The 22,567-nt window shown below is 41.6% G+C and overlaps 1 protein-coding gene across 2 annotated transcripts in view; it reads left to right on the plus strand.

Annotated features, from left to right (window-relative positions):
- Window positions 1-10,558: 10,558 nt before the first annotated feature.
- The window catches only part of LOC127580781 (cadherin EGF LAG seven-pass G-type receptor 2-like), a 231,820-nt gene continuing 219,811 nt past the window's right edge, over window positions 10,559-22,567 (plus strand). For both annotated transcript variants that reach the window (XM_052034651.1, XM_052034652.1), the window contains exon 1: window positions 10,559-14,590. In XM_052034651.1, the coding sequence (XP_051890611.1) occupies window positions 11,014-14,590 (3,577 nt within the window). In that variant the 5' untranslated portion in view covers window positions 10,559-11,013. The remainder of the gene's footprint in view (window positions 14,591-22,567) is intronic.

Genomic DNA, 22,567 nt, shown 5'->3' on the forward strand with positions numbered 1-22,567 from the left:
AGTATCCCAAGAATTTAAATCTATCCCCCAAATAATTTAGCTTTGTTTCACTGATTTTGTGTTGATTTGATGGTGTGGGATTTTATATAACCATCAATCTAGTAGAAAGAATATCCTAAGAAGCAGGATGGGCGCGTCTGATGTTCATTTCTTGACAGGATCAAGCCCTTAAATTGAGAGATTGCTGAATCCTGCCTAGTGAATTGGCAACATTTGAGAAATGGAGTCGTGCACACAACCTCTGTACGTGATATGTTATCCAGAAACATATATTTTCTCCCTTTTTCTTTGTAATGGTAGATTTAGGTAAAAAAAGGTAAATAGTATATAAATTGCACTTTTCCCAACTGTAATTTGATCCGACTCGTCCAGTTTGCCTCTTGGTCTGCATTACCAATCGACCGTAGATAAGTGGGTCACAATAGAGAAGCTTCATAAGGTGTGAATTGTGTTCTTAAAAGGTGAGAACACGTTTCTGTCTCATATTACACTAACGATAAGGCCTCTTATTTTCCCAGGGTGGTCCTTTGGTGTCGGGTATCTATACTGTATAGTTTGCACTGTCTGAAGATGATTCATCCACATAATTAAACTTTGTAGCTAACAATAATACTTTGATCTAAAGATATTTTTTATCTTTTAAAAAAAACTATATGTTTCTGCCTTTGATTTAACGCCATCTGTAAAGGTCCACTCTGACTAGCAGTATTTGTTGGAATTTGGTGACAATGGAAAAATGAAACCGCTGGAAAACAAACTTTATAGCATTTGTTGCAGTGAGTTGCTCACAATTAAGCAATGGATGCAACCGCCAAATAAACAAAAGTCGCTGAGATGCTGGCATACACTTGGTAGACCAGGCAACATCTGCGGGAAGCAAAAAAAAAGGGTTGACGTGTCAAGACAAAGTTGAAAAATTGTTGGCCTAAAACTTCAGTGCTGCCCTTCTGCGCTCACTATGTTTCAGGATTCTAGTATCTGCTGTACTGATGTAACCACAATAGGTGTACAACGTGACTTTCCCTACTGTTAACCAGGTAAGAAAGATGCAGAGGAAGAAAGACCCTTCAGAGGACCCTTACATCTTTAAAATAAATGTTCAAATTGTACTATGGGGCAAATAGAGACACGAGATTCTGCAGATGCTGGAATCTGGAGCAACACGCAAACACACACACACTCAATGCCGGAGAAACTCAGCAGGTCAGGCAGCATCTATGGAGAAATAAACGGTTGACATTTCGGGTCGAGGCCCTTCATCAGAACTGGAAAAGAAGATGGAATAAGAAGGTTGGGGGAGAAGCATGTGCAGGCAGGTGATAGGGGAGTACAGGTGAGACGGAAGGTAGGATGGTGGGGGAGGGGGGGGAAGAAGTAAGAAGCTGAGAGGTGATAGGTAGAAGAGGCAAAGGACTTGAAGAAGGAATCCGGTAGGAGAGGGCAGTGGACCATGGTATCGGTGTTGGTTTATTATTGTCACTTGTACCGAGGTACAGTGGAAAGCTTGTCTTACAAACCAATCGTACAGGTCAATTCATTGCACAGTGCAGTTACATTGAGTCAGTACAGAGTGCATTAATGTAGTGCAGGTAAAAAACAATAACAGTACAGAGTAAAGTCACAGCTACAGAGAAAGTGCAGTGCAATAAGATGCAAGGTCAAACAAGGTAGATCGTGAGGCCAGAGTCCATCTCATCGTACAAAGGAACCGTTCAATAGTCTTATCACAGTGGGGTAGAAGCTGTCCTTAAATATGGTGGTACGTGCCCACAGGCAGCTGTATCTTCTACCTGACGGACGAGGAGAGAAGAGAGAATGTCCCCGGGGGGTGGGGTCTTTGATTATGCTGGCTGCTTCACCAAGAAAACAAGAGGTAAAGACAGAGTCCAAAGAGGGGAGGCTGGTGTCCATGATGCACTGGGCTGTGTCCACAACTCTGCAGTTTCTTGCGGTCCTGGGCAGAGCAGATGCCGTACCAAGCCGTGATACATCCAGATAGGATGCTTTCTATGGTGCATCGGTAAAATTTGGTGAGAGTCAAAGGGGACAAACCTAATTTCTTTAGCCTCCTGAGGAAGTAGAGGCACTGATGTTGGTGATGTTCACTCCCAGGAACTTGAAGCTCTCAACCCTCTCGACCTCAGCACCATTGATGTAGACAGCTGCCTGTACACCGCCCCCTTTCCTGAAGTCAATGACCAGCTCTTTTGTTGACATTGAGGGAAAGGTTGTTGTCATGACACCATTCCACTAAGCTCTCTATCTCCTTCCTGTACTCCGACTCATCGCTGTTTGAGATACGGCCTACAACGGTGGTGTATAATCTGCAAATTTGTAGATGGAGTTAGAGCAGAATCTGGCCACACAGTCATGAGTGTATAGGGAGTAGAGTAGAGTAAAGTGGAATTGCTAGGGAATAGATAGGCAGGTCATGAGGATGGGGGAAGGGGAACAAGAAGAGGGAGGGAGCCACAGGAATGAGGGAAGATGAAAAAAATGGGGGAGATAAAGAGGCAAGGGGTTACTGGAAGTTAGAGAAATTGATGCTGAGGCTGTCAGGTTGGGGACTTCGAAGGCAAAATATGAGGTGTTGTTCCTCCAGCCTATGTCTGACCTCAACGTGGCAGTAGAGGAGGTCATGGATAGACATGTCAGTATGGGAGTGGAATGTGGAATTGAAGTGGATGGCCATCAGGAGGTCCTTGCTTTTGTGGCAGACAGAGCGAAGCTGCTCGATGGAATTTGGAGAAAGTGGGAGGAGCCGAAAGAGAGATTGTGGAGAGTTAGTACCAGTTCAGCCAGACGGAGGAGGGTGGCGGTGGAGGGGAACTGGTTGGGTCTGTTGTTGAGAAAGAAACGGAGAGCATTAAGGCCTTCCTGATAGGGGATGGAGGTGTACAGATACTGGCATTATTTCAAGGTTCAAGAGTGCAAAACTACTTACAGGGTGAAGTTGACAATTGGACATGGTGAAGCCAGTTCAAAGCTATTCTTCCTTTACATTTGTAAGCAATAATTCTTTAAATGTTTCAAGACTATTTTAAAAATATCGAATTTACATACAAGGAATATTGCTCTGTAAATGTGGTCCCAGTGACCTTTTTTTAAAAAAAGGTTTTGCCAACTTATTTAATTTTAGTGCTGTGTTTGTTGGGTCTCGTCCCACGTCAATATTTGTTGTACTGAAGTGTTGCTAGATTATGTAGGATTGAACCCAACAAACATTGGACTAAGGTTGCAATATCAATTGCACTAGATTTTAGGTAGATGATTAAACTGAGCTCATTTTGGTCTCCTAGGTGAGGCCTCAGAAATAAAATTTCAAGGCACTGTCCAAAAAACATGGCAGTGCTCTTTTATTTTTGGCAGACATTTAATGTTCAACCAATCAAGTGTGGATTATCTGATATTACATCACTTGCCAGGTGCAGATAAATTGCTCCATTTCTCTGTATTACAATAATGGGTATAAAATGTTGGCTGTTGGTTTTGAAAGGTGCCATTTAAAGTGGATGCATTTCTTAGCCTTGGTTTAATTAATTGGGCTCTTTCTCAGCTTGGGGAGCAGCTATACAAAATTAATTCACAACAGCTCTGTTGATATTTATTGAGGTTTATAAAATCATGAGGGGCATAGATAAAGTCGATAGCCACAGATTTTTCCCGGGGTAGGGAAGTCCAAAAGTAGAGGTTTAGGTTAAGTCCAAAATTAGAGGTTTAAAGTGAGAGGGGAAAGATTTAAAAGGAACCTGAGGGGCAACTTTATCACAGGGATGGTGGTGCGTACATGGAACCAGCTACTAGAGGAGGTGATAGAGTTGGGTACAATTACCACATTTAAACGTCATTTGCACAGGTACATGGATAGAAAAAGGTTTAGAGCGATATGGGCTAAACTCAGATAGGCAACCTGGTCGGTACCGATGAGTTGGGGCGAAGGGCCTGTTATCCTGCTATATATCCTACGTTATATAACTACCGGTATTTCCAGTTTTGCGTTTGTGTTATGGGGAGAAATAGGGATCGTTTAAAGATCTTAAAAGTAGAACTGAAATATTCGGAAATAAAAATTGCACTTTTCGGGTTGACTCACAGAACCAGAGAAACAATGAGTCCTGTGGAATATTTGCAGAGTTCTGAAGTGTTGGTTCATCGTTTTATGTATGTATTACCTTTACCTCATGTGTTCCCTCTGAGTTGTGGGACACTGGTTATCCTAGTGAGAATAAAAACAGTTTCAATCAAATAATGAAAAAAATCGAACTAAGCTTGATCTTTGACCCAACTTGAAATGCACACAAAGCAGGAACTCTGACTGATTTCCACCACCCCCCGCTTTACCTCAAGAAAACGTCATGCCTTCCCAGCTGAAAACACTAAAATCACCACAACAATGGAATTGGACCTTTCACTCCGTTACGTCACCTCCACGCAACTTCACAATTAAAATATGAAGTGAATGAAAGTGAAACATATGAAGTGAATTAAATGAAAATGTTCAAATGCCTTTTGATTTATTTTTTTAAACCCCTTTTTTCTTTTACAATATTTTTTAAATTCCACATAGAAAATACAAAGTACATGAATTAAAAGAAAAGCCAAAATGTTACAAAATACATTATATTGAGTCATATTTGAGATCACAATACTTCATATTGATAAACAGAAATGATAACTAATTAATATTAATAAATTGGAATAATTTTATAAAAAATCTAAACCCCTTTTTAAATACTTCTCTTTCTAGGATTCTGATTCTAGCCAGAATTATGACTTCTTGAATTTTGAAAATCTCCACACAATTCCACTTTTGTCATTTTACAATCGGAGGCAAAGATGGGGACATCTGGCTAATTAATTTCTAATTGTCTTTAGTTTAGACCAACCAATATATCGCAAGTATTATCTTAATGAAACTGGCTAATTCAATGCAGGCCTTTTAGCCTTTCTAGGTTTATTCTCATGATGATCATTTTACACGTTGGGCATTTGAGAAAAAAATGTTCGTCATTCTACACCACTTGCTCTCTTGTAATGTAATAGCACGAAGGAATAAATTCTAATTGTTATACAGGTGCAACACAATACACAGAAAATTTAATCCCCAGAAGCCAGTTTCCCTTTATTAGCATGATTTTGAAAGTCTCATGATTCACTTAGCAACCACGCTTGTACTAATAAGCAGGAATTAAAAGCTAGCCAATTGAAACGATCAGTTTGATCACATAAAGACGCAAAATAAATGGAAGTGCTTAATATTATGGCTTTGGGGTTCAGCACAGTGTTTTCTGATTAACTTTGGGAGATTGGTAGAACATCCTGTAAAAGAGCTGTAAATTCCCATTTACAGCTGTGTTCCAATTTTTTTTTGTTCATCTGCTGAAAGTTAGAAAGGGGAGAGTAAAAGGACCCTCGTGGAAATTAAGGTTTGTTGTTTAATCTTCATCCACAGTAAACTGGCTTCATTTCTGTTTCTATTTTGAGCTACGATTGTATCTTTATCTACTAAGAGCAGGAAATACTCGAAATCCTCTGGTTGCATATCATCGGTTCTTTTGAGTTTAGAACATAGAAAAACTACAGCACAATTCAGGCCCTTCAGCCCACAAAGCTGTGCCGGAAGTTCTCTTGATTCTGTAGGCTGGTATATTTGGTGGTTTAGCAGTGTCCAAAAGACTAACTTCGTATTCCACTGTTTGATTTCTGCACCAACCGGAGTTATTGCAATTGCAGGAATGTAAGATCACATTTATAGCCTCTACGTACTTGCCCTATGAAGAACTGCTTTGAATAAATGTTTACATTTTGGGGAAAACCAAGGTTAAAAATTCCTCTATTTAAACACTTTTTAACCATAATGTTGCTACTTGCATTGGTATTCTTTTACTGCCCGTAAATAAGAGAGTTATTGAATTAATTCTCTCAATTTGTTACGATATTTTAGCACTTTGACGCCCACTTGGTGCCAGAAGCGGTCACCACCCTTGTGTTCCTGGAAGCTTCTGGGCTGCATTCCGCACAGCCACGAGATGTCGCTGTTTTCACTCATTGTCAAGAGTAAGACCAAACAATTTCTGAACGAAACATTTGGCAAACTGCGGAAGTTGTCTGTTTCACGAAATATTACAAATCCAGTGTTTATTATAAACCCCAATTTGGGATCGAATGCATGACCTTCTACATCATTTGCTAAGGGAGGTTATTAGCTTTAGCCTTTCTGCGGAAATAACCATTGATGTGGATGAACACGAGACTTTGCGGGTGTTTTCCTGGGTTGGTTCCTGATTCTATTGGCATTATTTTAGAGGACGTAATGTTGACAGGCTGGGTTTATTCCCAATAGAACGCAGGAGGTTATAGTTTACAAAATTCCGAGGGGCAGAGATATGAAAGATTATCTTTTTCTCAGGGCACGGGAGTCTAGAACTGGAGGGCACCGGTTTAAGGTGAGAAGGCAGAAATAGGAAGGAGATCAGAGGGGTGAGTTTTCCACACACAGGCTGCCAGAGGAGGTAGCAGAGGCAGATACACTTGTAACGTTTAAAAGTCATTTGTACGGGTACTTGGATAGGAAAGCTGTAGAAGGATACGGGCCTAATGCAGGCAAATGGGATAGATGTCACGGACAGCACGGACGCGGTGGGCCGAAAGGCCCTATTTCTACGCTGTAGGATACTATGCAAAATGTGCTTGTCTCCCGGGGGGATGTTGGAAGAATCGCAGGAGGATAGCGGGAAGGATGTGCAGGTACAACGAATCCTTTAGTATATTGCAAAGCGGTACCACCCTCCAGATCGAAAACGTGTTGGAATTCGACTCGCACTTCTCCATGGTAGCAAAAATCATGCGAGTGCGGTGGTCTTTAAACAAGGACTGCAACTGCGATGCAGGTCAACCGTGAGTGCCATAAAGTCTGGGCTTCGGTGTGTAGGATCCCAACAAAACAGTCGCCGTTTTAAAACGAAAACAAAGTGCTGAAATGTTAACTCTTTTTCTCTATCAGATGTTGCCTGACCTGCAGAGTATTCCCAGCAGATTGGTTTCATTTCATGTTTCCAATATTTGTAGTATTTTGTTTTATGATCTCTCGGGGTAGTGAAGCAGCACATACACAACTCGGTGCTTTCTGTAATATCTCCCTATATATATTAATATACCATATGGAATTATCTGCCACGAAGTTTTTGTCTTCCATGTAGAGCGGCCAAGCAGGGCCAAGTGCATACCAAAGAACGCTCGGTGCGCCTGAGGTACTTGTAACAGTTCAGTGCTTTTGAAGTAGCGGCGCCATAACATGACTCTCCTTGGCTGCTCGTTCAAAGGCATGAAAGCTGCTGGTAAAGTGTTTGCATTAATGCGAACTTGACGCAAGTATCTCCCACTGATTCCGGAGATATCGCAATCGGAATATCCAGTCGCACCCGTAACTTCAATATGTGCAGTTACTCGCTTGAACAATAAGTGCTAGCGGATGTCACTGACAAAAACAATATAATCATGAACTATCTATTTTGTTCTTTCAATCCCAAGGCATTTTATACTTGTATTAAGGAAAAAAGGATAACTGAGGAGAGGGTAGGTCCACTCAGGGATAAAGGAGGGAATTTGTGCTTGGAGTTAGAGCAAGTGGCTGAGGCAGTAAATGAGTACTCTGCCCTGGCATTTACCGAGGAGAAGGATTTGGAGGATAGTGAAGGCCGAGTGGGATATGCCAATGTGCTGGGACATTTTGAGATCAAGGAGGAGGTAGTGCCGGGTCTTCTGATGAGCATTAGGGTGGATAAGTCTCCAGGGTCTGATCACATACTGTATATCCCAGAAAATTGAAAGAAGCAAGTGAGGAGATTGCTGGGGCTTCGACAAAGATCTTTGTGTCCTCACTAGCAACAGGTGAGGACTGGAGAGTAGCAAATGTTGTGCCTCTGTTCAAGAAGGGAAATAGGGATAATCCAGCACTATTTATTTATTTTTGTAATTTATAGTAATTTTTGCATCTTTGTCTTGCACTGCACTGCTGCTGCAAAACGAGAAATTTCATGACATGTCAGTGATAATAAACCTGATTCTGATAATCCAGGTTATTGTAGGCTCGTGAGCCTCGCGTCAGTGGTAGGGAAGCTATTGGAGAGGATACTGAGGGATAGGATTTATGGGCATTTGGAGTATTGGGTGCAGTTCTGGTTACCCCATTATAGGAAGGATGTGGAGAGCGTGCAGAAGAGGTTTACCAGGATGCTGCCTGGATTAGAGGGTATGAGCTATAAACTTGGGTTGTTCTCCCTACAGTGTCGGAGGCTGAGGGGAGCCCTGATAGAGGTTTTAAAAATTATGAGAGGCATAGATAAGGTAGACAGAATCCTTTCCCCAGGGTAGAAATGTCAAACACCAGAGGACGCGCTTTTAAGGTAGGGGCAGGGAGTTTAAAGGCGACGTGAGGGGCAGGTTTTTACGCAGAGAGTGGTAGGTGCCTGGAATAAGTTACCGGGTAGTAGTGGAAGGAGGCAGTTAGGAGTTTAAGAGACTGTTAGATAGAGACAATACCAAAGGAATGGACAGAGAGGGATGATACACAGGAGGAGGACAGTTAGTGTAGGTTAGCATCAAGATCCGCATAACAACGTGGGCCGAATGGCCTGTCCGGTGCTGTACTGTTCTGTGTTCTAGTAGTAAAGTCTTGTTTCGTTCTCTGCTGCTAAATCAAACATAATCGTTCGTATTTAAACCGAAAACGAAGGATTGGCTTGAATGAACATATATACATGTCACAGTTTTTTTTGGTAATGCGCAGATAAATAGACTCTAAATAAACTTTACAGTCTGCAGAACACGCAGTCGAAAACCATTCCCGACGGCATAGAAACGCTCCGTGAGGCGAGGATATCAAGTAGTTTGATCCGGAGGTTATACTGTTCACTGGGCGCTTAGTTCTGAACTTTAGCCCTCGATTTTCATTCTTCTACGGTGATAGACAAAGAACATAGCAACGAACTACTTCTACAGTTGGTCTTGTAAATATACGAACGCGTACTTCCAAATTGGTCTAATGTTCGATTGTGGAATTTAAATAGAAGCCAAGTGTGGGATTTTGTGTGGTAACTCCATCAGTACGCGTGGAATAAAGATGGATCCATATGATCATCCGTAACATAGTACATATAATTAAACCAGTTGGATGTTTGGAAGAGTCAGCCCCCTGCGCATTGACTGCATTTCCATCAGCGTTGGGTTGCCGCGGAGAAGTGGCGCCAGAAGCTCGGAGACTTGCCTGAATACAGGGATATACAGTACGCAGTTATAGCCAATAACTCCGGGTCAGCCTGCTTGCTTTTACACAACGTGCACAGTTAAGTTGATGAGTGGGGTTTAATTAACTCGCACTGCAGAGCTGATCCAAAGGAACATCATATTTTGAAGGACTCTGGATCCATTTTTGGATCACTTAACTTGCAATATTGAATTTAGGTCGTTCCAACGTGTTTGCAAGAAGGATAAAGGGTGTAGGGGATAGGGCTTGTGTAAGACTACAGTAGTGTCATGAGCTGGTTTCAAGGAGCCCAGCTCCACCCCTTCCCCAATAACCAACGTCTAGAACTTGCACTCTCACTGAGATCCGATTATCTATTGTCGGGCCATCTGCTGAGAGCTGGTTCACTGAGACGTTTATGAGAGGTGAGTAGAAGGGCAGCTGCAATTGGACGACGTCCGCCCGTGACCTCGGGCTGCCGCCTGCTTGTTTATTTTGCAGTGGTCTGTTTTACAAGCGCAGGTCGCGATCTTCATTTTCCTTATCTTCTAGCTACAGGTGCGCAGCCAGCGCTTGGCTTCGGCAGGTGCAGCAGCAGACCGACCCTCATCTCGGTAAATAGGAGCCTCCTGACAACTGAAACCATCGCGAGCAGCGGTCTACAAATCTAGTAATGCTAATTTGAAATTTTTAAAAATCAGACCATTTGGTGCTGGCAACGCTCAATCAATCAGGGAAATGTGCTTGAATCTATGTTAAGCAGAGGCAGTAGCATTTAGGGTCAACAGTTGAATTTATTTTACAATTAAACACAACACAAATACTCCGCTTTATGATTCCATGCTTTGCACCCAGGTCGCAGCTTCCTTTATTTAGTGTAATTTCACTTTGTGCCACTCCCTACTGAAGTGGAGATGGGGATTAACAAAGTGTGTTGCGTCTTCCAGAAACTCATTTCAACAGCGGATCAAACATGCGTTGAAAATTCACCGAGCAAAAAGTGACTGTTCTAACGTGTTCCTTCCGACCCCGCCATAATCCAGCTGTCTGCAGTGTAAACAATAAGAGCATTCCCTCTAAAACTATCTTCAAACTCAGAACCTACATTGGTTGGAAACATTTGATTTAATCTTTACGCTAAACTGCAGAGAGACGCTGTTAAACTGAGCCTAGAATTTGTCACGAAAGAAACAAAAGTACGCTGAGTCCTTTTGAACCGTTCTACAAAGGCTGTAAAATCATTAGGAAAAAAACTTGTTTACGAAGCTAGTGCTATCTCCAAATTATCATTAGCTTGAAGAGGTTACAGCGAAATACACAGGTCTCTGATGGTTATTTGAGATGGCGCCTTCCAGCACTAAAACTCTTAGTTATTAACAAAACCCAAGATTGTGCCTAATGAACTTAAACCACCTACTTGCCTTCTATCTGCTCTCCATTCAGCCGGATTGCAATCATCCCAGAGTACAATACGGAGGAAGGGCACAGCCCCTTTAAGCGCTGTGGTGTGCGCTCTCTCTTGTCGGCTGAATTCGCCTTGTTTGAGCAGGTTTATGCTAATTGAAACCCCCGCCAGGGAGCAGACGGAGCCATTTTGTGCGATCATTTAACACAAACCGGGGCCGAGGAGTGTTGCCGTGGGGATAGGACGATGCGCCGGCCAGGAGAATTTGGGAAACAGGAGAACGGGAAAACGCCGCGACTGAAATAAGAGGAGAGCAGAAGGAGCAAGAGGCAAGTTTGATGGGGCAGCCACAGCGGTGGTGGAGATGGGACAGCGTTACATTGAACCGAGAATGGAGGTAACTGTGCTCCACTGGACCCTGGTGACCTGCTTGCTGCTTCACACGCCTTTGTTGGACTGCGTGACTGTCCACCTCTCTGAGCGTTCCGAGCCGGGGACTGTGGTGGCGGATCTGGGCACAGGTCGGGGCTGTGTGATCCACCGGCTCTCCGCGCCGAAATTCATCAGGGGCTACTTGGAAACTGACTGGACCGCGGGCACGGTCCGGCTGTCCCGGCGCCTGCGGTGCGGTACCCTGTCCACCAACCCGTTCCCCGTCCGTCTGACTGCACGGTGTCCCGGCCGGGGCTCGGGGCAATCCTTGGACTCCCTTTCCATCTCCAGCCACCTGGATCTCCACGTCCACGGTCCGAACTGCCTCAGCAAGCACCACTGGAAGAAGCGGCGCAGTGTGGGCACGGATGTGGAGGTGGTGGCTCTACAAAATTCACCCTGTCTCGCCGCCGGCCGACCGCTGCTCGATCTCCGGGACCTGTTCCCCACTTCCAAGCCGCCCTGCGACCCCTGGCGCTGTCAGCTGGCCGGCAGCTCCTTTGTCCTGTCCCGGGACGGGCAGCTGAAGACACGGGAAAGGGTTTGCCTGGAGGGGAACGCGTTCATTCGGGCGCACGTCCTCTGTCCCGAGTGTGCCACGGGACGTGGGAGCGCCTGGGGGAATGTCACCCTAGAGCTGAGAGTGGGAGAGAAGTCTTCCACGGGGAGTCCTGGGCAAGTGGTCCTGGGCCGGGACCAAGAGGGCAGCAGGAGGTCGAAAAGGAACGTAAACACCGGCCCTCAGTTTCAGCCTCCTATCTACCAGGTTTCAGTCCCAGAGAACATGCCCCCAGGAACCAGGGTGATCTCCGTCAGGGCGGTGGATCCCGACGAGGGAGAGGCTGGCCGGCTGGAGTATTCCATGGATGCCCTCTTCGACAGCAGGTCCAACAGCCTGTTTGTCATCGAGCCGGCAACTGGACTCGTGACCACGGCGGAGAGCCTGGATCGGGAGACCAAGGACACCCATGTGTTCAGGGTCACCGCTGTGGACCACGGCACCCCAAGGCGCACTGCCATGGGTACTCTGACCGTCACCGTCAGCGACTCCAATGACCACGACCCGCTGTTTGAGCAGCAGGAGTACAAGGAGAGCGTGAGGGAGAACCTGGAGATCGGCTATGAGGTGCTGACGGTGAGGGCGACGGATGGAGATGCCCCACCTAACGCCAACATCTTGTACCAGATTCTTAACAGCCAGGGGCAGAACGCGGTGTTCGAGATTGACCCCAGGTCTGGGGTGATGAGGACCAGAGGTCCGGTGGACAGAGAGACGGTGGAGTACTACCAATTGTTGGTGGAAGCCAATGATCAAGGGAGGAACCCTGGTCCCCGCAGTTCTACTGCTACTGTCCACATAACAGTGGAAGATGACAACGATAACACCCCCCAGTTCAGTGAGAAGAGGTATGTCATCCAGGTCCTGGAAGATGTTGCCCCCAACACTAAGGTCCTGCAGGTCACTGCCTCTGACCGTGACAAGGGCAACAATGCAGTTGTCCATTACAGTATTATGAGTGGCAACACCAGGGGCCAGTTTTACATTGATGCCCAAAGTGGTAGCATCGATGTTGTGAGCCAGTTGGACTACGAGATGAACAAAGAGTACACCCTCCGAATCAGGGCACAGGATGGTGGGAGGCCCCCACTGTCAAACATCACTGGCTTGGTGACGGTACAGGTGGTGGATGTGAATGACAATGCACCCATATTTGTCAGCACCCCCTTTCAGTCCACAGTTCTGGAGAACGTGCCAATAGGTTACTCAATAATTCACGTCCAGGCAATCGATGCGGATTCGGGGAACAACTCTCGTTTGGAATACAGGTTAATAAACACGTCTCCAGATTTCCCTTTTTCCATCAACAACAACACTGGATGGATTGTGGTCAGTTCGGAATTAGACAGGGAGATGACGGATTTTTACAGGTTTGGTGTGGAAGCGAGGGATCAGGGATCACCCCCAATGTCGTCGTCAGCCAGCATCAGCATCACTGTGCTGGATGTAAATGACAACAATCCCGAATTTACCCAGAAATTATATCAAATAAGACTGAACGAAGATGCTGCAGTGGGGTCCAGTGTGGTGACTGTATCTGCGATTGACAGAGACATCAACAGCGTGGTCACCTATCAGATCTCCAACGGTAATACTCGAAACCGCTTTTCGATAACCAGCCAGAGTGGAGGTGGTTTGATAACTCTGGCCTTGCCACTGGATTACAAACTGGAGCGACAGTACATACTAACAGTGACAGCCAGTGACGGGACACGATTCGACACAGTTCAAGTGTTTATTAATGTTACAGACGCCAACACACACAGGCCAGTATTTCAGAGTTCTCATTATACCGTTAACATCAATGAAGACAGACCTGTTGGCACAACCGTAGTGATTATAAGTGCAACTGATGAAGACACTGGTGAAAATGCCAGAATTACTTATTTCATGGAAGACAGTATACCTCAGTTTAAAATAGAACCTGATTTGGGTGCAGTTACAACACTAATGGATCTTGATTATGAAGACCAAGTTTCATACACTTTGGCAATTACTGCAAAAGACAATGGAATTCCTCAGAAGTCTGACACCACGTACCTTGAAATTCTAGTTAATGATGTAAATGACAATGCACCTCAGTTCCTGAGAGATCATTATCAAGGGTCTGTTTATGAGGATGTCCCCACATTCACGAGTGTCCTTCAGATATCTGCTACTGACCGTGATTCTGGATTGAATGGTCGAGTATTTTACACATTCCAAGGTGGGGATGATGGAGATGGAGACTTTATCATTGAGACCACCTCTGGTATTGTTCGAACCCTGCGCAGACTTGATAGGGAAAATGTTCAGGTCTACAATCTGAAAGCCTTTGCTGTGGATAAAGGTATACCTGCAATGAGGACCCCCATAGATGTCCAGATTGTCATTATGGATGTTAATGACAACCCTCCAGTTTTTGAAAAAGATGAGTTTGATATCTTTGTGGATGAAAATAGCCCAATAGGACTAGTGGTGGCCCGTATCACTGCTGCAGACCCAGATGAAGGTACAAATGCACAAATCATGTATCAAATTGTGGAGGGAAATATTCCTGAAGTTTTCCAGCTGGATATCTTTTCTGGAGAGTTAACTGCTCTTATGGATTTGGATTATGAAACCAAATCGGAATATGTCATTGTAGTCCAAGCTACATCAGCACCTCTTGTCAGCAGAGCCACAGTTCATATTCGTCTGTTGGATAAAAATGACAATGTCCCTGTGCTGAAAAATTTTGAAATCATCTTCAATAACTATATCACTAACAAATCCAGCAGTTTTCCAACTGGAATAATTGGCAGAATTCCAGCTCGTGACCCAGATGTCTCTGACAGTCTCTATTACAACTTTGACCATGGAAATGAATTAAATCTGGTCATTCTCAATCAAACCACAGGGGAATTAAGCTTGAGTCGTGCTCTGGACAACAACAGACCACTTGAAGCAACCATGAGAGTTTCTGTGTCAGGTAAGGTGACTTGGAGTTTATCTTTGTTTAACCTGGGTCAGGATTACAGCATATGTTTGCAAAGTCCTATTACAGATAATAAGTAAAAAAAAGAATGTAGAAAAGCAAACACTTTTTACCCTGAGTTTGTTACCTTCTTGCACTGCCATTGTTTTGGATAAGATTATGAACAAGCAAAACCTTTGCACCATCAATTCACGTAGCAGAGAAAGTGCTGCAAAGTCAAGGCACCATTTCAACCCATTAAAGAATGTTGTATGTTTCCTAAGATACAAACAGCATTATTGTTAAAGCTACTCTTCTTGAAGAGGCACACAGAATCCAACAACATCAACATTTATATAGCACCTTCAGCATCAAGTAATATCTCAAAATACTTCACAGTATACATAATACCTTAAACAAAATGTCTAATATTAGAGGGCATACATTTAAGGTGAGAGGGGGAAAGTTCAAACGAGATGTGCAGGGCAAGTTTTTATTTACTCAGAGAGTAGTGGGTGACTGGAAGGTGCTGCCAGGGGATGTGGTGGAGGCAGATATGATAGAAGCGTTTAGGAGGCTCTTAGGTAGGCACATGAATGTGCAGAGAATGGAGGGATATGGACCATGTGCAGGCAGAAGGGATTAGGTGTCATTAGCTTAATTAGTTCGGCACAACATTGGGAGCCAAAGGATCTGTTCCTGTGCTGTATTGTTCAATGTTCTATTGCAGAAGGCTGAGATTTGTGAACTTTAAGTAGATATCAACTTTTCAATAACTTTTCTTTTGGAATAAATAGATTTGCTTAAATTCTATGTTCTACTATAGGCCATCAGTGTCTGGATGGCTTTGAGTGTTATGGATTATTTTTATGTGATTACTACTATTTACTATATTGGTGGAATATGAGCTATTCAGGTCCACACTGACATGTAGTTTACCCTTTTGCTTTGAACAGTATCTTGACTGTTTACTCCATGCTGTGCAGCACTCCTTGAATTCTGACAAATGATATAGTAGAATAGAATTAGTTTGCTCTTTTCATTCCCCCTTTGTCTGCAGGGGGAATGTCTTGAGTCCCTTTTGCTGTTGAAGTAAGTTGGTGAAATCTTGAACATTACAATTCTATCTAACAAATAAAACAATTCTGGACAAAACCTTAGAGAGGGCATTAGAAATAGATTTTATGGATTACGAAAAAGAATAATAATTATGATTTAAATACAGGTCTTAAATTTTTGAACAATTAAATATTAAAATAATACATTTTAGATTAGATATAAAGGCAAAATTAATATCTACAAATCAGTTTCTTGTATTTGCTGCATTTGATATGATATATGAATTCAACATAAAAATTTTTATCACTAGATTTCTTAAGCTTTTGTCCTGAATACTACAATGATCATTACATTTTGCTAGTACTTATACTCCCATTTCTTTGCTACTGGCATCTCAAAGAAGTTGTATCTGTACGTGAACTTCGCCTAGTATGACAATCATAAGTTTTTCTTCTTAAAAATTAAGCAAGTATATACTCTGTCCTTCCAAACGTGTTGATATGAAGATAAACTTTTGAGGTTTATAGTGCCAAGGTAAATTACTCTTGGCAAAGATCAATCACTGGTAGTAGTAGTGTGAGATGAGGAATTCATCACACAAGTGGACTGGAAAAACTTTAATGTATTATTAGTGGATATAAAGGCTTCAGCATTTCATTCTAAAAATACTATCAGATTCTATTTTAAATGAGCAATTAGCAACCTTGATAAACCTGCATCACATAAAAAATAAATTAGATCTTTGTAACAATTGTTATTCCAAATGGTTTTTGTTTGCCCTTTTAAGGAGGAGTTCACAGCTGAGTAAAACTGTCCCTGGTGATGCCTCCTTATTGCAAAGAAACAAAAAATGACAACAATAACAATAATTAACATATATTAATTCATTATCATTATTACGTGTTTACAAGCCTTTTTTGGAAATCCATTATTTTCTAATGGCACAGACAAGTTACTACCCGTGTTAAGGAAAGCTATTATTTCTTAGTGAAACTATGGTAACTATATGAATACCAAACTTTTATTTATGAGGAGGAATTGTGTCAAAAGGGCTAATTATGACAATAATCAGATGCAAATATATGACTATATTTTTGGCATCTGTGGATGAAATCTGTAAGCTTAGTTTATTGCAAAGAATGAAAAAGGAAAGCATAGTTTATATTTTAATTAATGATAGTTCATTTGACATTGTATTTCAATGATTTAGTTGTTCAGATAGTGATGACACCCTTGAGCAAATATAATTCAAGATTACTGTATTGTGAATGGATTAAAGTTCACGTTTGTAACTTATTTAGCAATCATTGATGATCATTTACTTGGATATTGTCTGAAATAGTTCATCTATATTTTTGTCACTGATATTGTTGAACATTTCATAGAAATAATGCACTGTGACTTCACTCTGGTGCTTTATCCTTACTGATTGACAGTCCATTATTTATGTAATTAAACAGATGGCAAGCATCTATTTAAAACTGCATTTGTTGCAATTAATTCCAGTCAGTTTAAAAGCTGTAATTAATTCTAATTCTTCTCTCAGTGAAATATAGTAGCATTGTGGGGCAAATATCTGTTCTATTGCTGAATTTCTCCATTGAGGTTTGTGAAAGAAAAGTTATCACTAGCTAACGGGATGTGTTATTAACTTGAATGAACAGGAGCTGCTGCTGCATCAAAAGTCTAAAGGCTTGGTGGTTCCGTTAATATGGAACTCATTTCTGTGGAAGGTAACAATACGTATCTTGAATACGCTGCATGATGGTGGAAAATGTCATCAATGAGCAGAGCTCCCTGTGCTCCATTATTAACTTTGACAAGTTGACTTTAATAATAAGCATGACCAAACAATCTATATTAGTTTAAAAAAGTTCTTTGCTCCGGAGGGAGGTAGCTGCTGAGTATATTCAAAGTTGTTGATAGATTTTTATGGACCGAGGGATTGGGGAATGGGCAAGAAGGTGGATCTGAAAGGTTAGGCTGCATGATATACTGCTATTCCCTCTGAATTTATGATCTAAGAATCACAGAAACAAGGAGTACTGACTGTACACATCACTAGATTCTGTCCAGTGTTCACAAGCAAAAATTCATCTGGGGATTTGTGAAAGGAAGTTTCAAGGTGAAGAATTTGATATATTTCAGACAGTAAAAATAGATATTATAAATAGGTGTGATATCTTGTATTATAATTCGGTCAGGTCAACTGCTGTAATGCCATCTCATATCATTCATTTGTAATGCAATCAAGTTATCAGCAGGATATTTCTCTCCATATTAAAAATATGATGACTGCGTACACCTTAGTTAATATACAAAGGATGGCGGCAATGCAGTCTTGTTGCTTTGAAATTATAGAATCATGTATTTTCTCTTGCCAGTGGTTCGATTAATCCCAGATCTCTCTAACCTCACTTTACTTGCTTACACTTTGTCATACTTGATTATGCAACAATCCTATTCAGTCTAAAAATAAAACCTGTCTCATAGATTTGAAGAAAAATATGAGAATTTAGTTCTTTCCAGGGTTAGTAACTCTATCACCAGATAAAGGAGCCAATATCAAGAGCCATGTCACACCTTTATACTGCATTTGAATATTTTGGTGAATTTTTCATTCCAAAGTTAGGTCATGTATCTCAACAATTTCTGAAAAATTATATTGCAAGCTAATGATACAATATGAATGGCTTTTTATTTAACTGCAAAAGTATCAAATATCCCTGTCTGATTTGATAGAAAAGATGAACAAGAATGAGAGAGGATGTCAGTGCTTGATTTAATTCACTATTCACTATTTTCTGCATGTTGCAAAGGAAACTGCTGAAGATCAATTGGGAGCAAGCTGAGTATTAACATTTTAACTGAATGTGAATTGTAATTTTACTGAAATATGATCATAGCCATTCAAATCTTTTGTAGAATAAAGAAAAGATTCTTGGAAGTAAAGAGCATGGTTAAAAAGTGAGGACGTGTTTTGTATTTTAACTTAATGCACAAGGCATATGTCGAATCGTCCTGCTTCGTCCAATTAGGAGTAAAAATAATTGGACTAGCATTTTAAAAATTTCCACAGTATGGTCTTAAGAGTAGGAGCACAGTTCTGTTGTTCAAAATTTCCTATATATAAATTGATAAAAGACCAGAAAATTTTGTAAAGGGCCTGAAATCTATCTTGCTCAAATTTGACCTGCTTCAAAATACTCTTTGCTTTCAGTCATATTGTTGGATGGGATACTTGCTGTAGTGTTGGAATAAACTTATTCTAAGGGGTAAACCTGTACCTGCTTGTGTTATTGGTACCTATCCAGTAGCTAACAATGATGATATTGACTAAAGTATTGGATCAATCTGCTGGACAAATAGGGGGAGCAAAAATTAAAATTGGACCAAGTTTGAAGCAATTTGTGCAACATGTTGAATAATCTTTGGTTCTATGATACATTATAGTTGTGTTTTTGTGGTTTATACTTCCCACTTTTTGAAAAATTGACAGTGTTGTTTAATTTTAAATATATGACAGTTGCTCTTTTCACTAATCATTTTGCAATTGCACATTTATTATCCTGTTTTCTTTTCTTCCAAAATGTTTGATCTCAGAGTAATAGTTTCTCCTGGTCTACAGATACACTTGTATATTGCTACATAATAAGGGAGGTGAAACCTCCATACACACTCATTTTTCTTTCCATTTACTAATAATGCTATTGAGTTTTAAATATGTCTTAAAACAATTTTAGATTATAATTTTAGATTATTATCTGTAATGATTTTCTATTGTAATCTAATAGTCTTGATTTACTGATACAAATGTTAAGAAATAGTCCCACAATTACCAGGATACTTGGACAATAACCAAAGAGCTTTGCCCAAGCTGTGTCTGGTTTTGGTAGCAGCTGTGTATAGATCCTTTCAATTGAAAAACAGTTTGCTTCTTACCTCAAGCACCTTCTGGGGGTATCATTGGTACAAAGGGACGCTTGTCTGCTGTTCACTGTTGTATCATAGGGTAGGCATGCTGATTATTGAATTGGCAGATGAATCACTGTGGACAGATCAATGATGCCTCATTGCAGAGTGATTGGCAGTAATTGTCTCTTTTCCCTTTTGTGCCAGACTGTGAATGCCATTTTGTAGTCCTCTATTCTGCTGATTATAGTTAACAAGATGAACTCATTTTATTAAGTTGATGGTTAAGTTTCGGGGACAAGGGTGTAATGAGTAATCATTGGATTGCATTTATGTATGGAGAATAGATTTAGCAGCTTGTCAAGCTGTATTTCTGTGTTTAGATTAAAGAAATATGATTCTCATTTTTTAGCCAGTTAAATTTTATTTCCAATGATTTACCTGTGTTCCAGTTTATTTTAGTCTGTGGGATTAAATTGCTGTGGGAAAGTGATCATATCGATGACAATGGACATTTTCACACCATTTCTGTAATGTTCAGAATATCAATATGCACGTTGAAGGGTCGTATTCTGCATGAAGGTCGGTGACTAGTGCGGTACCTCAGGGATCTGTTCGGGGACCCTTTTTGTGATTTTTATAAACTACCTGGATGAGGAAGTGGAGGGATGGGTTAGTAAGTTTGCAGATGACATAAAGGTTGGATGTGTTGTGGATAGTATAGAGGGCTGTCAGAGGTTACACCGGGACATAAAGAGGATGCAAAGCTGGGCTGAGAAGTGGCAGATGGAGTTCAACCCAGATAAGTGTGAAGTGGTTCATTTTGGTAGGTCAAATATGATGGCAGAGTATAGTATTAATGGTAGGACTCTTGGCAGTGTGGAGGATCAGAGGGATCTTGGGGTCCGAGTCCATAGGATGCTCAAAGCAGCTGCACAGGTTGACTCTGTGGTTAAGGAGGCATATTGTGGAATTGAATTTAGGAGCCGAGAGGTAACGTTGCAGCTATATAGGACCCTGGTCAGACCCCACTTGGAGTACTGTGCTCAGTTCTGGTCACCTCACTACAGGAAGGATGTGGAAGCCATAGAAAGGGTGCAGAGGAGATTTACAAGGATGCTGCCTGGAATGCGGAGCATGCCTTATGAAAGCAGGTTGAGGGAACTCGGCCTTTTCTCCTTGGAGCGACGGAGGATGAGAGGGGACCTGATAGAGGTATATAAGATGATGAGAGGCATTGATCAGGTAGATAGTCAGAGGCTTTTCCCCAGGGCTGAAATGGTTGCCACAAGAAGACATAGGTTTAAGGTGCTGGGGAGTAGGTATAGAGGAGATGTCAGGGGTAAGTTTTTTTTTACTCAGAGAGTGGTGGGTGTGTGGAATGGGCTACTGGCAACGGTGGTGGAGGCGGATACGATAGGGTCTTTTAAGAGACTGTTGGATAGGTACATGGAGCTTAGAAAAATAGAGGGCTATGGGTAAGCCTAGTAATTTCTAAGGTAGGGACATGTTCGGCACAGCTTTGTGGGCAGAAGAGCCTGAATTGTGCTGTAGGTTTTCTAAGTTTCTATGTTAACTGATGCTCTTCTGAGTTGTTCACATGCACGAAAAGGAGGGAAAGCCACTAAACTGCCCATAATTCATCATACGAAAATCAGAAAATCTGTCTAAGCTGGAAATCTGAAATAAGATCAGAAAATGCTGGAAATGCTTAGACAGCATGTGTGGGAAGGGAATCAGAGGAAAGGGCTGAAGGCCCTTTATACGTTTTGCACGGTGGTGATAGTTTTAGGATAATGCAACTAAATTGGCTTCCAACTATTACTTTTTTATTGGTTATCATACCAATCAAAAAGTAACTGCAATGGCAACAATTTAGATTCATGAAAGATGGTGTTTCAGAAGGTATTTTGGGCCATTTCTTCTTCTGTAAGCTCTGGCAATGTTGGAAGAACTGCTGTTTGTAATTCTTTTGTTTGTAAAACAGAAAAATGCCTTCAGAGGGAGTTTTAATTGAAGCTTGGTTTATGTAAGTTAATGTGTATTGTTTTAAATGAGTATTTTGAATTTGTTTTGGAGAATGGGGATAATATAGGTAATAGCAGTGTGGAGGAATGTGAAGTATTCAAAGTGATAAACATTGATAGAGAGGAAATATCAAAGAGTCTAGCATTTTCAAAAGTTGATAAATAACCAGGCCTGTATAATATGTATTTTGGGCTCATAAAAGAAGCAAGGGAGGAGATCATGGAGTATCCAAACTACTTTAACTGTGCACTTTCAGCAGGTGTGGACATGACTGAACAGTCTCCTCTTGTGCTATAAATTTCCATGATTCTCAATAACAGAGTTGATAACTCAAATTGTGACAAATGTCAGGATTGCGACTGAAATTTGAAATAAGTACAGAAAATGCTGGAAGCACAAGATCAACACTTCTGGTGAAGGGTCTTTGACCTAAAACCTTAACTCTGTTTGTATTCCACAAATTCCGCCTCACCAGTTGAGTATTCCCAGTATTTTCAGCTTTTACTTCAGATTTCCAGCATCTGCAATTTTTTTCACTTTCAATTACAGTTAACGTTTGTTTGATTGAAGCTGAGGCCTATATTAAAATCTTCAAAAGTGCTTCCCAGGAGCCATTATCAGAAGAAATTAACATCAAACTGCCAGAGGTGATATTAGAAAAGTAGATTTTATGGAGCACCTTAAAAGAGAAGGGAGTGGTGCGTGTTCAGGAAAGGGAACAATGGCTAAAGTTACCATCACCAATTTTGGAGCAAAGAAAATCAATGCTGTACAAGAAGCCAGAACTGGAGGAGCAATGGTTCTCTGAGCAAGGATTAGAACATTGAGCATTGCCCAATCTGGTGTCAGTGTGGGCCAGTGAACACAGGGTTAATGAGCAATTGCCATTTGGTATGAGTTGGGATTCAGAAAGAGAATTCTGGATGCGCTCCGATTTACAGTAAGAACCAGGTAGAAGGTTAGCCAGGTGATTACTGGAACAGTTGAACCTAA

Source organism: Pristis pectinata, chromosome 20 (genome assembly GCF_009764475.1).
Source record: "Pristis pectinata isolate sPriPec2 chromosome 20, sPriPec2.1.pri, whole genome shotgun sequence".
Classification (NCBI taxonomy): Eukaryota; Metazoa; Chordata; class Chondrichthyes; order Rhinopristiformes; family Pristidae; genus Pristis; species Pristis pectinata.